This window comes from Copadichromis virginalis, linkage group LG13 (genome assembly GCF_057382275.1).
Source record: "Copadichromis virginalis isolate Kocher_CV1m ecotype Utaka linkage group LG13, C_Virginalis_male_GT1.1, whole genome shotgun sequence".
NCBI classification, from domain to species: domain Eukaryota; kingdom Metazoa; phylum Chordata; class Actinopteri; order Cichliformes; family Cichlidae; genus Copadichromis; species Copadichromis virginalis.
In genome coordinates, this window is record NC_140630.1 from 15,655,501 (window position 1) to 15,673,665 (window position 18,165).

An 18,165-nucleotide genomic window follows, 5' to 3' on the forward strand; every position below is an offset into this window, starting at 1 on the left:
TCTTTTTTTTCCCCTTCCGGTGATGCTGAGAGGACGAGCAGGTCAGGAGGCCAAAACGTGGTTTACAAAGGGAATACAGTCGCGTTTGCAATAAATGGCATTAAATTGAATTTAACATCACAAAGCAGTGCAGGTACAATACTGTAATGTGTCTCTATTCTCCAATCCCCTTTTGAATTGTGGCTTATGCAAGCTATTACTAATGTAAAACTATGCTAACAATTCACTACATATTCACTGCCAGTGCTGCACATCCGGAGGGACAGTGCGGGAAGATGAAAGGAGAATAACACACAGGAGGGTTTAGTAGACAAGTTATCTGGAGGCTCCTACCATGATGTGGACTGTGACAGTAGCTTGCCCAGGAGGCATGACCCCTCCTTGGTTTACAGCTTCTACCTGGAATGTGTAAGAAGCCAGGGAATCGAAGTCCAGGGTCTGCAGTACAGCTAACACCCCTGTTACAGGGTTCAGGGAAAACAGCTGCCTGGCTGATTCAGTCTTGATCCGATAAGTGACATTGGAGAAGAGATCTAAGTCTACCGCCTAGGAGGAGAAGGAGGAAAGGAAAGCATTAACACTGGAGAAAGTAAGGTGATGAAAGAGGAGAGAGGACGAGCCTAACATTATAATTTCAAAATCAGAACCTTTCATATAAGCTGGTAAGCATAGGCCATAGACAACGAATGGTGATGCCCCTTTTTTTTACAGTGTAGGAGCTACTTGGATCAGTCATTAATCAGACACTGATTAAATTAAATCACTATGGAGAACTCATTGCATTAAATCACAAATTGCAAAGTAGAGCGATGGCTGCTTCAATAGGAGATATATTAGATGCAGCATAATGCAGGACATGTTTTTGGGGGATTCATTAGCCACTTACGCAGTATTTCACTCATAAGCAAAAAGAAGACTTAAGAGTTATTACATTTGTTAAGTAAGAGTAAACACAAAGCGCAGCTGAGGCGAACGGAAATCTTTGAGTATTAAGACCATGAATGTTTGTGACCTTGTTTCTCCTGTGCTTCCTGTTTTTCACAAAAGCAACAAAATGCCAACGCTGAGAGGAAGAGAAGAGTTGACATAAGGACACATTTTGCATTTAATGTTAAGGAAAAACTTTACACTTTATATTTATTATTTCTAGCATAACCTTATGATATTTAGTCAACTAAAACTAATACAATTCAGATGCCATATATTATGACTAAAACTAAATCAAAATTTGCCGTGAAATGAACTCTTGTTACTCTCATAGCATTGCTAACACCCTCAGAGCTGACAGAATTGAGAGTGCCAAGTGTGGTCTGCACTTAAACATGCTCATCTGCACGAAAACACTAACACACACACACACACACACTAAAGTAAGTTTAACTGTGGAAATACAACATTTAAGATTATTGCTAAAGGGCCAATGTCTTGAAAATCTGAAAAACAAAAATTCCTTTATGAACACCTTCAAAGTTGATAGGTTGCATCCTCAGGGGAAGACAGACATATGCACTGAGGAACCCACATACATAGCTATCTGATACAATATAGTTTATCTTAGTCACTTTTTCTTTCTTTTTGTGTGAGATTAAAAAAAAAACTAAGACAGACTCTGTTCTGTTCTATCTCACCTGTGCTATTTAGGTATTTTGCCAACCACCCTGGTGCGCTCAGAGTTAATGTGTCGTCTAGGAGATTAATGGTGTCACAGTGCCACTGTCACTCACACCCTTCGACCTCGGCCCCCACCTGCCCTTCTTCTCCCCCTCCCCCTCAAGCTTTATCCCCGTCTGGGAGATGTCACTCACAATATCCCAGCAATTACTCGCCCCTCTGCTCGCGTTTGCTCCTCGTGCACCGGGTTTTTCGACACTACACTTCGGCGCAAACAAATGCACTGCTGTTTGACAGGGTTGAAGCGATGCCAAAGACAGATTACACCAATTGGAAAAAAAAAAAGAAAACGTTTTTCTCAATTTCTTTCACAACAAACAATAAACATTCTATTAACATTGGTTGTGAAGGATCGAAAAACAATTCTCTTCTGAAGCCAACGATTTGAGGATGTTTTCAGTTTTATTCTAAAAAAAAAAAAGCGCAGAGAGCTGTCACCGCACTGCATAAAAGATTATGTATGTTGCTGGCTGCATAATTGCCTCTGTCTGGAAGCATTTGACATTTTAAACTGCTAAATTGAGAACTCTTGAAGTTAAAAGATTCCAAAAGCCTTTTTAACAAAACACCTGTACCATACATCAGGGGAAAGGAGACATTTAGTGAAAATCGCTTGGACATCAAGTTCTTACACTTAGCTGCAGGACTACAGTTCCCACAGGGCTGTTCTCAGGCACATTCACCACATAAGTCTGCTGGGAGAACACCGGGCTGTTGTCATCGATATCCGTGACCTGGACTGAGACAGTGAAAGAGGTCCGTCGCGGGTCTACTGCCTCATCCGAGGCTTCAACCACCAAGTCATACTGACTTCTTGACTCCCGATCAAGTGGCACTCGTGTGTAGATGCTTCCATTAGCGCTTATTGTAAACAAGTCGGGATGATTCACGATCCGGTAGCGCACCTGGCCATTAGCGCCTGCATCTGGATCTGTGGCCTGGGAAAAAAATAAAATGATCAGAGGGCTCAGTTATGGGAAGATTAATGCTTATCTTTGTTTATTCAGTGCAGAAATGCAGAGAATCATAATATCTAGGCGGCTCGCCCACATAAATTGAAGTCTTTTCTTTGACCTCGCATGGGTTATTTGATCTCTGACACTTGCAGCCTTTGTTCTTGCTGATTTCAAACAATTAACATTAAACGCCGCAAAACCCAAAGCGAGTTACCACATTTTAATGGTGGAAGCAGTTAATATTATGCTAAATGAGCCATCAATGAAATGCAATCAATACACTTCTTTTCATTCCTGAAGCTGCTTTAGAAAAACCTGTGGGAAACAACGAGAAACCATTTACATATATCAATACTCCAAGAGAGAAATATTCATCAAATACATCATGTGAAGAGCTGATTATATAACTGAGATGCAGAGGTTTTCCTTTAAAAAAAAAAAAAAATTATTATTATTACAATAATTATCAGAGAACTAAAGACCCAAAGGAATGCTACTGTGATGTCATTATGATCATGCAGGGTTCAAATAAATACCACAGAGCCAATCATGGGTCATTACATATGCCCGTGTCTATAAAAGCAGCGGCTATATTTAAAAAACAAGAACAAAAACCCAACTAAGTAAAGTATCTGAAATATTTACAGTCTGTGGAAATTGAGGGAGGAAACAGCTTTTTTCAGGGAACTGCAGAGTTGCATATGTATATTTAAAGTTACAGATGACAAAACATTACATTAAATTAGCATTTGGGATATTAATGGCTATGTATCTGTTTTCAAGACCCACTCCAACCTCAGCATTACATTATATGATCCAGATGATGAGTTTTCTTCACACTGAAGCAGTTTCTGTGGGGACACATTTGGATAGCATTTCTTAGTAATCTAACTTGTGAGTTTTAAATTGTGAGCTCGTGGGCAGGCTCTATATAGTGACTCTGAGAGCAATAGATGATCCTGCAGGTACAGGTGGCTTCAGCACAAAAACAGCTTGAGTAGGTGGGTTTTAAAGAACAGACCCACGCAGACCTCTAATATAGTACAAGGGAAATGAGTCTACTTTGTGCTCTGCTGGTGTGGGTCTAGTAGATTTATTTATTTTTTGTTTTTGTTCTGGATCATTAATGTTGAAACCTAAAATTCATTCTGAATTGCCCCCTTCTATTGCACTTATTTTTTTCTGTTCTCTGTCCTCTACAGTATTTTTAAAAATAAATTCAAGCACTGATGTCTTCATCTCAACAAAATCTTAAGGGGTGTTTTTGAGGAGAGTAAAGAGCTGCGTAGCATCTCTTTCAGATGTCTCGAACAATCAGACTCACTTTATCAAGGAATCTGTGTGGTAAAAAATAAACTATCTTCAACAGCTTGTCCAATTAGCAACAATTTCTCATGATGCCTCCATGATGTGTGCGACACAAGCGCTAATCTATCTGTCCTCCAGTCATTTGCGTGCTCAGATTATGACTCCCTGCTAAGAGCAAATAGAATGGGCTTATATGGTTAGGATTTGTAAGTCACAGAACAAACGGCTCTATTAGCATAACCGGCAAAGCTGTCAGTTGTGATAACCTGGTAAATCATCTGCAGTCTATATGAGTGTGTACAAAATAAGAACAGGTGGGAACCAGCTCCAATTACTCTAACGATAATCCAAAATGCTTTAAGGCTAGCAATAAGATACTTAACAGCATTATGCATTTCCACTGCAATCATCTCCACTGTTGGCAATTGCCTAAAGCTTTGTGGCTGGCTGGATTGTAACTTTCTTCCTACAGGTGAATTCAAAGTAGTACAGGAAAACCGAACCAATTTTATTGGTGGAAATCAGATTTGAATGTGAAATACTTCAGTTGAAACAAATAAGCCTTAGGCCAGCAGTCACCATCCCACCCTTCCCTCCTCTATCACTTAGCACATTATGTGACAGTAAGCTGTGGGTTACTGATTTGATAGGAGAGCATTTGTTCCGCAAGACAGTTATAGACATGCACACAGTACAAGGCTTCTACAAAATCTCCACATCACAAGATGTTTTCTAGGTTTTCTGAAAGAAAGCTGCAAGTTACTAAACATTGGTTGGTGTGTCAGGATAGATGATGAAACATAGAGAAATGTTTAAGCGATGTATGTTAAGTGACAATGCCCTGGATGGTAAGATTTGTTTTGCCCTTCTTTTCCATTTTCTTTGCCAAGATGTCATGTGTCATCGCAGTGTATGAACTCAATGCAGCAGAGGTATCGAACTGCCAGAAGCTAAATTCATTTTCATCTAAGATAAACTCTATTATTAAACACCAAGCCACCTATTATTTTTGTTCAATTTCTTTTGACCTCACACAGTTAAACAATGTTCTCCTGCATATTTCTATCTAATGTATTCATGCTTGCTGCTGTACATTACTGATGATTCCAAGTGGCTAAAAAGGTTAATATCAAATGTGATGAAGGTATCTATTATTGCACCTCTTGTCAACTGGAATGCAAATGGCACATGTCATTTTGCTGAAATGTGGTGATTTATATTTTAAGCTAAAAGCCCACAGTTATCATTATATACGCATTTGCACTTTTCCTGCAATAACAAATACTACTTTAGACACGACTCCTAATGTAATACAAAAAAGAGAAGAAAATTAACAATTGCGCTATCTGCGTTACAGACAGAGTTTATTTAGGCCCCTCATCCTGAAGGGCATGTTCGCTCAAATAATGTTCAGTGAGCAAGATCTCCAAAAATGCAAATATATGCTCCTTCCACAGAAAATAAGTAAAATGTCATGACGGGATTAAACCAAGGAGATAAACGAGAAAAAGCAAAGGGATTTCCTACACACAGGCTTAAGGTGGACATAGAAATAATACTTTAGGACTAACATTTTAGCCAATATTTAGACAACTATCTTAGGACTAAATTATAAATATCTGGAAGCTTTAATCCTTAAGCAGACATTTCTCAATCAGAGAACTATCAGTTGTCAATCCAGAAATGTATTTATGTAGTTTGCCATTAACAAACTGGAGCAGCACTATATCATCTGTTCTATATCATCTAGCAGTGCAAGCCTGCAGAATTTAAAAGTGGTATTGGATTTCGAAGAATGTTGAAAAATGATTTAAGAATTGTATTTTAGCATACACTTGTTTAAAAATTTCACCTAAATTCCAAGTCTATGTTTTTATTTTTGGACTGCTATAGCAAAAAGATTTTTTATTTATTTGTTTTTCATACAAGACCTTGATGGAGCCCCTCAATTTGTCAACTATATGGACCATTTTAAGTCACTTCCTCTTTCCTTTTATTCAGGCTTCTTGTAATTGGTTGCCAGTTGTTAAAAAATAGATTTTCAGGACTTTGTAATATAAGATACTACACTATTGTGAGTAAGTACGTATAAAAGAACAGCAGGTCTCCTTTAATGATGAATCTTACTGACTTTTCAGGATTTTGCCTGATGGAGTGTAACATATAAGAAATGTGACCAAATATCACCAAAATGACTAACATTAAAAACATCACATTATATAAGAATGACTATTCTTTTTTTCCCTGCAATTTCTGCAGCTTTAACAGTGTTGCACTCAACAAAATGCCCCAATACGCTCTCGATCAGTTGCTATGGGCTAGTACAAGGGAAATCTGTGGTGTCTCTGCGTGCATGCGCATGGAGAGCAGGATTTTGTAGCGCTAAGTACTTTAATGTACTTTTCTTTTCAGTCACAAAGGCGCAGCCTCAACTCAAACTGGCATGCAGCCAGCTGAGGAAGAGTCAGTGTGGTGGACTAAGCTTTAATCTAGCTGCTGGCTGCATTTGTGAGGAAATACTTGGGAGTAAGACTGAAGGGAGCTCTACTGCATCCAGACACCAAACTTCGTTCATATGTCCTTTTGTCGCATTTCACACGTCATAAACTCCAAACATTTAGCAGCAGCCCATTTCCACACGCACTAAAAATGTGAAGGGTTGCTTGATATGAAATGTGAATATCCTGACAAATGACAAATGTCACTGATCTGGTTATGCCTATTTACCTTTGGAGGCAAGATTCTTTTTTTGTATGAGCAATTACAAAAAAACTGATATAACAAATTTTATGTACGTGGAGATTTTCTAAAGTGGTTGCTGGGTAAATCTGTAAACCTTTTTCTATCCATATGAGGCCATTGTTTAGAAACTGTTTAGAAATTGTCCATCTAGTTCAAATTTAGTCAAAAAACAAAACATGTAGAAGGCAGTGACTGAGAAAACCTCGGAATCTTTCATCTGTCAAGCAGACGTGTTAACCAGTGTCTTGTATCAGTGTTCCTTTAAAATATGAGGACATGCAACAATGAACAGAACACATCAGATTTACAAGGCAAGAACAGAGGGACATTACACTTACCCTTACTCGTCCTACAAACAAGTTGGCCTCTTCTTCTCGCACAGAAAAATTTGAAGGTATGGTGAGGTCAAACTTCGGGTCATTATCATTGACATCAGTAACAACTATGTTCACAGTAGTTGTGGTTGTCTAAAGGAAAAACAGTCAAACAGAGAGCACAATAAAACTAATGTTATTCACTTCACAGTGAGTGTTCCCTTTTCATAAACAAAGATGACAAGCACAACTAAAAAGGCATCAAATGTGATATAATGTAATTTGAGTAAATGCACTTTGACATGAATAATTCATAGGGTGACTGTTAAAAGCTGTGTCATGCTCAAGTAGACATTTTAAAAAGGATTAGGATTATAATCAGACAACTTTTTTGGAGACCTGACAATTAAAAATAATAATTATAGTTGGAAATACTTTCAAAATACATTTTGTTGGAGATAAATGGAACCATTTAGCATTTATGAGTGAATCCATGAGCTCTCATTTAGATAAAAATGAAATACTTTGTACAATTCTAACAAGCTTATAATTATTTATGTATGTGTTTGGAATCAGCCACCTTTATTTTTCAGCATAGCCTGAAATCCCTTAACCAAGTTGTCTTGTCACTTTAAAAAAAACAAAACAAAAACAAAACAAAAACAGTATCCAGGAATAGTTCTCCAAGCTTCTTAAAGGACATTCAAAGCTCTTCTTTAAATGTTGGCTAACTAAATACCGATTTTACCCAAAGATTTCAAATTTGGATGAATTACTCCATAGGAACTCTTATCATTGATTTTCAGTCCAGCTCTTATTACCTCAGCCTTTTCTTCTTTATTCCCCTTCCTGAAGGATGGCTCCTTGCTACCCAGACAATTTCTGACTAAAAATTTCAGCTAAAAACGATGTGAACAAAGAGCCTAAAGACACCATTTAAAATTCTCAGTTTTATGCTTGAAAGAGTCATAGGTCAGTGGGAAGTTGCCCAAAAAAACAAAACAAAAAGACAAACATTCCTCTGAAAATGACCAGGTAAGAAAAAGTTTGAATGACCTTTAGAAAGCCTGGAAAATTAATTTACCATTTAAAAAAAAAAAAATACAAGAAAGCCTGGTCCTTGGAAGCCAAATGTCAAGAAATGAGAGGTGGCTCAAGACTTTTGCACAGTACTGTATGTTTCAGAAGCAGCTAAAATAAAATGACTTTCAACCAAGTCCAGCAAAAACACTAATTCACTCGAAAATTATTCCTAGTGTAGGGAAAATGTTAAAAGCCAACCATAAAAAATGATTCTGCATAAAAAGCACAATCATTTGGAACAACTACTGTAAATGCTAAAGTGTTTCAAAATATCAACTTTTGGTCAAACTATTATAATGCTTTGTAGCTGTGACAAAGAAACTCACATGCACCAAGTAAACGTGTTGGAATTAAAAAAAAATTCTATTATATAAATGCCTTTAAACACTTTGGGTGCATACTGCATGTGCATACTGATAACGGGATTCTCAGTAATATTCAGTAACGTAAAGGCAGTCATACATGCCAGCTTTCCATACTGTAAGTGATGAGGGACCATAATTAAACTCAGTACACCATTGTGTACAAATGTACATAAGCAACTTGTCTGTATACAACACATAGAGAACTTCTTCATTCCTTCTTGGGAAAGATGCCCTGTTAGTAGTTATTAAGAGAAAATTGTACAAGGTTGGGGGCTAAAAGCATGAAACTAGATCCATCACATCATTCTTCCTCACTCATTTACAAGGCCAGTGTGGGCCACTGTGCTGCTGTTAACCTTCAAACAATGACACAGCACACACACCTTTAGCACTTCTATAAATCAACATAGAAAATTGGCTGGATATGCACAATCTATAATCTCTCAGTGCCCTGGGAGGAGCATGTATGCAAATAATGGTGTAAATGGTCTCCTTTGGGGGGAAGAAGGATAGGAAGGCTGTGGGAGGAGTTGGGCCTTGCAAAAGAAAAACTTCCTGGGAGACAGCTGTTTGGAGCTGCCCCGACAGATGAGACATTCAGCGGCACATTTCACAAAGAAAATGACCTACTTAATGTCACCTTCATCTCACCGTCCTTTGGGAAAACCTCCACCATTGTTGTTTCTTTGTACTACCTTCTGAGACATACATAATCGGCCTTTTCATGGAATTTCACACTGCAACTTATCACGAAAACCTGCCTCTGTTGCTATATCACTACTGAAAGTAGGAAGTTAAAGGAGGCAGTGTTGTGATAGGCTGTGCGTAGTTTTCATTTCGCAAAAGACCTGAAGCCAATTAGTGTCTTCATCCTGGCGTGGGTGTCCTTATCAAAGCCAAAACCCCCTACCACCATGGACACGAGTATGATTAATGAGCAGCTATTATAGATGGAGCTCTGTGATGCCTTGTGTTATGTCCTCACAGTCTAAAAGATCCAGAGGTGGGTGATGTTCCTTTTTTTGTTTTTTTAAATGACCATCCAAGCCAAAAGCCATGTTGCAGGGACTGATATGATAAGCTTGTTAGGAGTCATGTACTCTTTCCTTTTTTTTCCCTTCCCAGCATACCATTTTTTGGGACACATGTCTGTCTGGCAGTGTTTGATCTAAGCCTGTCCAGTCGAGATCACTTTTAAATTTACCACAAAGATGGGCACAATTTTTTTCATCCACGAGTACAAGAAAGAGTTAATACCGTGAAGGAAAATGCATGCGTGCATGTGTGTGTCCAGATTTGACTGCACTCAAAGGGAAGTAGCACCAGGGGGAAGTTGGCTTGCTAGCTCCTTGTGGCAGGTTTCCATGGATACCAAAGTTCTGGACTAATTACACATCCAAATCCCTGGTGTCCCCATCCTTTTCTCTATCGCTCTCCATCTCTTTTCTGTCCCCCTCCTCCTGTGCTTATTTTGATCCTTTCCTGTATCTAGCTGTCTAAGCAGCACTCTCTTGCACTGAATGACTTCCTCGCCTCTATTCTCCTACAAACCTTTACCCCGTCTTCCTCAATCAACTTTTCTTCCTGTTGTGACAACATTTCTTCCAAGTTGTGACATTTAGCCCACACAAGTCAGCCAACAATTTACTGTGTTTTCCCCCACACACATAAACACACACAATTTATAGGTGAAGGGTGTTGGCTTGTACAAACTGTCCATCAGTAGGTAGGACAAAGAGCATCAGCTTGTGTTTACCTCATTCTGAGAAGTGAAACCTCATCTTACATGCTCTTTATTTATTTGCTCTTTCCTCTCTGACCCCACCACTGTCCATCTGCCCCTCCCTCTCTAACTGCTGCATGATGTTCTCCCTTTGCACTGCTCTCACAATTACTGGGAAATACTACAAATTCTTTGTCATGTATTACTCCACAACACCAACACATTATATTTGCCAGCAGATACAAATTAGCTGTAGATCTCAGTTGTCATGAGTGTGCAGGTGAGAGGGGGTGGAAATCAACATCACCCTATTGACAGCTCATCAGCTAATGTTCACGGACTATCAGACACAGCATCTTAAAAAGGAAACCACATTTCACCTCTGCCTGGAACAGATACAGCTGCAAAAAAGAAAAAAAAGTGCCAAGTGAGCTGAAGTGTAATTAAATTAAGACAGTTTATGTGATTATCTGCTCTTCGTGGAAGACACAGAAGCCAGCATTCAATTTTTGTCATAATGCCTGAAGTTTTTCCAGCCAAAATGACAAAAAACAGCTCTGTGAATATAAGGACTCAACTACCTGTGATACCTCTAAATGGAAGACACTTTTTAAAAGATGCACTCAATGCTGAGAAAACTATACAATGGTGAGATCATTGATGTTATCCGAGCTATGGTTTGGACATGTGGAAATTAGGAAGTTTACTATATGGGGGTGGTTATAATTAAAACTTTGCATAACGGGACATGTAGCAATTCCAAGCGTTTGGATGCATTTTAGAAGCTCAAAGTATGTCAGTTTCACAGTTATGTGGCAGTACTCATTTAAATATCCATCTGTCCAAGATTTTTTTTTTGTGCTTTTCTGTCATTCTATATTAACAGACTGAGTATTACATAAGTCATGATGCTTTTATTACCACACAACTCACGTATTTAACACAAATACAGTAACTGTACAATATATGCAGAGCAATCTAAAAGGTAAAAGTAGCTGTAGGTAAAATTGATTTGATCCATTTGCTCTACAAAGAGCTATGCTCGAAATGGCATTGTGTAAGCTGCATATTAGTAACAGGCAATAACAATATGCTGGTTAAGGTACTTCTGTCTTAGCATTTGGTATTTGCCATTTGTCAGTTAAAAACTATCATTTTATTCCAGGTGAATTATTTCAGGCTTTTTAAAACACTTTTTGGCCAAAAATGTACTGCCTGGCCAACAAAGTCTTACCTATTTGCTTCAATTTAACCAAGCAAATAGGTATATGAGTCATTAATTACTACAGTGGCTGGCAACAGGTTACTTACTGTAACCCCAGTTGATGCACTGAATAGCTTTTCATTTCTTAAACAACTGATCTGTGTTCTCTGATCACGGAAAAGATGTCACTCTATTTCATGAGGGTCAAACTATCGGCCTGCTTCAAGGAAAGGAAATAACTAAAAACACTGCTGATATTGCTAGAAGGATTATGATGAACCATCATCATTCAAGGAAGAAATGTGTTTGGGGGAAAAAGAAGAACTCACAAATATATATAAAAGAGCATTTCCACACACAATATGATGAGAACTCAACAGGTTCAGACTGAACAGCAGTGTAGCCTTAAGAGAAGCACTTATCAAAAAGGGTAATCAGGGAAAAAAGCCTTCAATTTTCTAGGGAGCATAAAGATTGGACTCTGTAGCAATGGAAAAAGTCAGGTTGTCTGATGAGTCTAGATTTATCCTGTTTTAGAGTGATGGGTGCATCAGGATAGGATGACAGGTGGATAAAGTATTGCACCCATCATGCTTAGTGTCTACTATACAAGCCTGTGGGATGGTGTTCTGATCTGGGGTTGCTTCAGCTGGTCAGGTTTAGGTTTAACAACATTATGTGCCCAGAAAATGAGGTCAGCTGACTACCTGAACATTCCACCATGAGCAGGTTTTTTCCATCAATGGATTTTTTCTTGATGATGTCAGGAATCATCAGGCTCAAACTGTAAATGAGTGGCTATCTTCGCACATGGATTGGCTATCACAGAGTCCAGAACTTAATCCCACTGAGAATCCTTGTTATATGCTAGAGAAGACTTTACTCAGCAACTCTCCCAGCATCAATACAAACAAATTGGCACAACAAAGTTCTGGACAGAACTATATGTTGTGACACTGCATACGTGTACACAAACAATGCCAATGGAAATTTGTGCTGTAAGTTAAGCTAAAGGCAGACCAACAAAATATTAGTGAGAGTGTTTTTTTGGCCGGTGACACTCACTCTAATTTGAATGAAGGGGAATGAGTAATAGACAGACCTGGAATCGATTTCAGATGAACACAAGTGGGGAAAAATAATCACACAGACAACTGCTACCAGAGAAGTTATTAATGAAATTCACTGTAAAAAAAAATAAGTGAAAAGCTCAAGCCGAGAAGCCAAATTCAAACAATTCTAACTTCACTGCATGGGCTAAAATGACAGTCTGTCACAAAAATCACAGCATGATACTCTCAGAGCTCAAACACACAAGTGGATTTTACCAGAATAAGTAGCATGTGGAGTCATGAAGCCAAATGCACAAATTAATAAGCTTGTTTGAGAATATTTTGCTTGTGATTAATGTTTTCAAAAGGTTTGAAGACCATCAACCCTGAGGAATCAGGTCATCAGTTTAGATAGTTTAGATGTCCGTTACCCCTCCAGGGTGACCATCTGAGGCTGTGACAATCAGACGGTACTGGTCAGTTGTCTCTCTGTCCAGAGGCTTGTCCAGAAGTAGAAGGCCAATCCTGTGGAGAGGGGTCAGAGAAAAAACTTGTATTACTTTTATAAAGGAGGACACTTTGATTGTAATTATTCCTTTACTTTCTTTTTGTGTCAGGTCATTAATTTAGGGAAATATGTTGGATATATCACTTAACAACATGATGTATGTCTGCATTTCATTATTTGCATTCATTTCAGAAAAATTAGGAAAAAAGAATGTTGGCAATGATCAAAAAGAATGAGTCTGGGATGAAGAGCAGGTGTGAGCTTAAATGCTCCCACTCTGTCTTTCTCTCTGTAGCCAGTCTCTTGCTCCCAAAGCACACGGACAGGCAAAGATTCATGTTCCCCTTCTAATGACTGCAGCAGACACCGAGACCCTCCTGCTCGTTCACATGGTATAATTTGGCACTCTGGCATTCCAAACACAAAGTGTGGATGCATTCCCATGCAGAGCACTGAATTATCTTTGTTTGCACACAGGCACACAAGACATGAGTAAGTGCAGCCATACAAAAACACACAGCATGCACAAAACAATTCCAGTGACACACTCAGGAGAGGTTCTGCCAGAACTGCAAAAAGGAAGGAAAGAGGAATGCATCTGAACGCACTATTAGATTAATGCCCGTTGCAATTCCCTGCTGTCCCCATGGTCCTTCACATTTCTAATTTAAAGCTCCTGTGGCCAAGCAGTCCAAGCAGAACCTGGCCGCTACTTTTCTACTGCCTCTGCAGCCCATAACTGTGAAACTATAGACCCTCATTTAACAATCTGACAGGCAAGTACTGACACCTCCATCAACACTGTCTATTTTTCTAAGTACTTGCCCCAAGGTTATAGTGAACACACTGCTTTGAATCCACCACACCTGATGATCGGTGGTTCAAAAGGCCAAACGCAGTTTTCTAAAACCACCATAAAAATGCAGAACAGCTTCCTTCGCTGGCTGCTGTGCTCATGTTTATTTATACATAAGCTGGAGAGGAGAAAATAGCATTCTATTCTGAATGAAAGCACAAGAAACCATGATGTGTGACAGTGAAGATATACATTGATAACTGTCATTATTATAGTGATAATGATGATGATCTTGATGGTTATTAAGACAAAGATTAAAATGATTAATTCTGCTAGTCTGGGGGTTTTTAATTTTCCTCACAGCAGCTAAAGTATTGAACTACACTTGAGCGGCTGGGTCTGAGGGGTTCACTGATCATGTGCGATAGAGCCCTCCCTCCTCTCCCCAGCCAACACAAATGAAACAATGCTGTCAGATCTATGGGACACTGTTAACAGCATCATCTAGAGTGTCAGCGCTGCACTTTAGCAGCTATCTAAATAATAACACTAACATCTTTCATTTTGCTCTTATCATGACTCTTTATGGTAAACTGTACTTGATGTATAGTGTCTATCTGGCTAGGCAAGGAGCGGAAAGGCATAGCAGAGATTATCATCTAAGCCAAGATGAAGTTCATTCATGCCACAAGGAGAAAGTTAAGCTACAGCTGCTGCATTGTTATGTTTGTTGTTTGCACAGTGCTGTGCAAAAGTCTTGAGCCACCCCTCATTTCTTTACATTTTGCTTCAAGAAGCCAGACTCAAGTGGCCTTAGTTCTCTTTCAACCTATTTTCAGTCCAGTTCTTGTACCTGACCATTTTCAGAGAAATGTTTTCACCTAACACTGACCTTTGAATCATTCAAGCATTCAAAAAGGCATCAAGTCAAAGGAAGATGAAGCTGTGTTGTTTCTACACAGACAGCTGAGCAAAGAACCAATTTTAAATCGTATCTTTAGGCACCTTGTTAGAAGTAAACTGTCACAAAAAACACAATAACGGTTCTCATGTCTTTAGTTGAATCTATAAAAATATCAATGACAACTCAGTTTGACAGGCATAAAAAAGTATTTTTACACCACAAATCATATCTCAGCATGGTGTTCTTAAACAGTTTGAGGAAACTGGACAAAAGAAGTGACAGACTTGCAAGACTATGTAAAGTACACTGAAAGTCATGTGTTTGACACAGGCATGACACAGACCTGACAGATGGATTTTGTACATCAATTGAAGCGAGCTCATTGGAAAGGTGGCTGTCAGGAAGCTATTACAGTGGGGCAAAAAAGTATTTAGTCAGCCACCGATTGTGCAAGTTCCCCCACTTAAAATGATGACAGAGGTCAGTAATTTTACACCAGAGGTACACTTCAACTGTGAGAGACAGAATGTGAAAAAAAAAATCCATGAATCCACATGGTAGGATTTATAAAGAATTTATTCGTAAATCAGGGTGGAAAATAAGTATTTGGTCACCTCAAACAAGGAAAATCTCTGGCTCTCACAGACCTGTAACGTCTTCTGTAAGAAGCTTTTCTGTCCCCCACTCGTTACCTGTATGAATGGCACCTGTTTGAACTCATCATCTGTATAAAAGACACCTGTCCACAGCCTCAAACAGTCAGACTCCAAACTCCGCCATGGCCAAGACCAAAGAGCTTTCGAAGGACACCAGGAAAAGTATTGTAGACCTTCACCAGACTGGGAAGAGTGAATCTACAATAGGCAAGCAGCTTGGTGTGAAAAAATCAACTGTGGGAGCAATCATCAGAAAATGGAAGACATACAAGACCACTGATAATCTCCCTCGATCTGGGGCTCCACGCAAGATCTCATCCCGTGGGGTCAAAATGTTCATGAGAACGGTGAGCAAAGATCCCAGAACCACACGGGGGGACCTGGTGAATGACCTGCAGAGAGCTGGGACCAAAGTAACAAAGGTCACCATCAGTAACACACTACAACGGCAGGGAATCAAATCCCGCAGTGCCAGACGTGTTCCGCTGCTGAAGCCAGTGCATGTCCAGGCCCGTCTGAAGTTTGCCAGAGAGCACATGGATGATACAGCAGAGGATTGGGAGAATGTCATGTGGTCAGATGAAACCAAAGTAGAACTTTTTGGTATAAACTCAACTCGTCGTGTTTGGAGGAAGAAGAATACTGAGTTGCATCCCAAGAACACCATACCTACTGTGAAGCATGGGGGTGGAAACATCATGCTATGGGGCTGTTTTTCTGCCAAGGGGACAGGTCGACTGATCCGTGTTAAGGACAGAATGAATGGGGCCATGTATCGTGAGATTTTGAGCCAAAACCTCCTTCCATCAGTGAGAACTTTGAAGATGAAACGAGGCTGGGTCTTCCAACATGACAATGATCCAAAACACACCGCCCGGGCAACAAAGGAGTGGCTCCGTAAGAAGCATTTGAAAGTCCTGGAGTGGCCTAGCCAGTCTCCAGACCTCAACCCCATAGAAAATCTGTGGCGGGAGTTGAAAGTCCGTGTTGCTCGGCGACAGCCCCAAAACATCACTGCTCTCGAGAAGATCTGCATGGAGGAATGGGCCAAAATACCAGCTACTGTGTGTGCAAACCTGGTAAAGACCTATAGTAAACGTTTGACCTCTGTTATTGCCAACAAAGGTTATGTTACAAAGTATTGAGTTGTATTTTTGTTATTGACCAAATACTTATTTTCCACCCTGATTTACGAATAAATTCTTTACAAATCCTACCATGTGGATTCATGGATTTTTTTTTTTCACATTCTGTCTCTCACAGTTGAAGTGTACCTCTGGTGCAAATTACTGACCTCTGTCATCATTTTAGGTGGGTGAACTTGCACAATCGGTGGCTGACTAAATACTTTTTTGCCCCACTGGATTAAGAAAGGGTGACAGGAGAAAAGACTGAGGAAAGCCAAATTAAACAAGTACTGGACTGAAAATCAGTAGCAAAGGGTCTTATTAAGCGATGAATCCAAATTTAAATTTTTTGGTTTATATGTACAGAAGTTGTCAGGAAAGTTGTACAACAGTGAGTGCTTGCAGCTATCTGTAAAACATGGCGGAGGCTCAGTTATGGTTTAGGGCTACATTTCAGGTAGTGATGTTGGGGATCTTGCTAAAATCAATAGAATGATGAACACAGAAAAATACCTTATAGCTAACACAAACCCTGGAACACTGTCAGGCATGGACTGGCATCTCCAGAGCCCGGACCTCAATGTTATTGAAGCAGCGCAGCATCATTTTGATAGAATTTTTGCCTAAGTTGAGCTGAGGACAGTTCAGGCTTTGTTTAGGAGTAAAGATTGGTCATGCCAATATTAACTGAACAAGCTAGTTAGGATTTGATAAAACTGTATGTTTTTTAAATAAATTACTGCTAAAACTTTCCAATTTTTCCGACAAACTATGATGAATGAGAGGTGGCTCAAAACTTGCACAATGTTGTATTTAAAACTGAGTCTGATTACCATATTGTGCCCAATGTTAGTTTCACTGGACAGTAAAAAAAGAAAAAGAAAAAAAGAGTAATTTCACTTGAACCCCTTTTAATTTTGGTTTCAATTTCACTTTGAAGCAACACACTGAGCTGCCAACTAGAACACACTGCAAGTATCAAAGCTGGCATAGCCTCCAGGTTAGGTTTTTATGACTCTGAGAAACTACAAAAAGAGAACTGACTTCAAAGACGATGCTGTAATCAAACAAAAGTAGGCAGGGTCAGAGTACTCAAAGTAGCATCAAGATCTGCAGACTGAAAACCCACGATAAAATTTATATGACGAATATTGTTGTAGCTAATTAAATACTGATATTTGAGTTTTTGTGCATGTTATTTGACAGCGATATACTGGCCCAAATGTAAGACAATCTCAAACACTGATGCTTAAAGGATTTATGATCAAAGCAATATGCACCGAGACAGAAATTTTACATTTGAAATCAACTCGTCCGTTCTTTCTAGTGGAAAATCTAGACATAACAGTAAGTGAATATGAAGCATTTCCACCTCCTTTAGGGGTCTCTGCCCCATTTATAAGAAAGTTCTTACTGGAGGGCTCATTATTCATACAAGCTGGATTGAGCCAGCCTCCTATGTAGCCTGTTATCTGAACATGCAGCAATGCAAAAATCTCTTCACTGAATCAAATCTGAGTTCTGAGGGTTGAAAAATTAGAGTGTGCAATACGCTCTGTACTGTAAATTGCACACTCGTCAGTTGTACTAATAATTTTTTTGATTCATCATGTGCTATATCAGCACTTGCTTGCATTTATTATACTGATAGCCTGGTGAAAGCCTGTGATGTGACTGTAACATTTTTAACACACAAAGAATGAGCTAAATGAAGATGTGTCTATTTATTTTAGCATGATTTCTGTCATATCTGGTT

General features: G+C 39.2%; 1 protein-coding gene across 1 annotated transcript in view; it reads right to left on the minus strand.

The window, feature by feature from the left end:
• The window catches only part of LOC146695404 (protocadherin-15-like), a 224,604-nt gene that overhangs the window by 62,367 nt on the left and 144,072 nt on the right, over positions 1-18,165 (minus strand). Inside the window, exons 18-21 of the mRNA XM_085477537.1 lie at positions 12,850-12,943; positions 7,016-7,144; positions 2,304-2,609; positions 334-546 (exon numbers count right to left, since the gene is read on the minus strand). Of these exons, the coding sequence (XP_085333663.1) occupies positions 334-546; positions 2,304-2,609; positions 7,016-7,144; positions 12,850-12,943 (742 nt within the window). The remainder of the gene's footprint in view (positions 1-333; positions 547-2,303; positions 2,610-7,015; positions 7,145-12,849; positions 12,944-18,165) is intronic.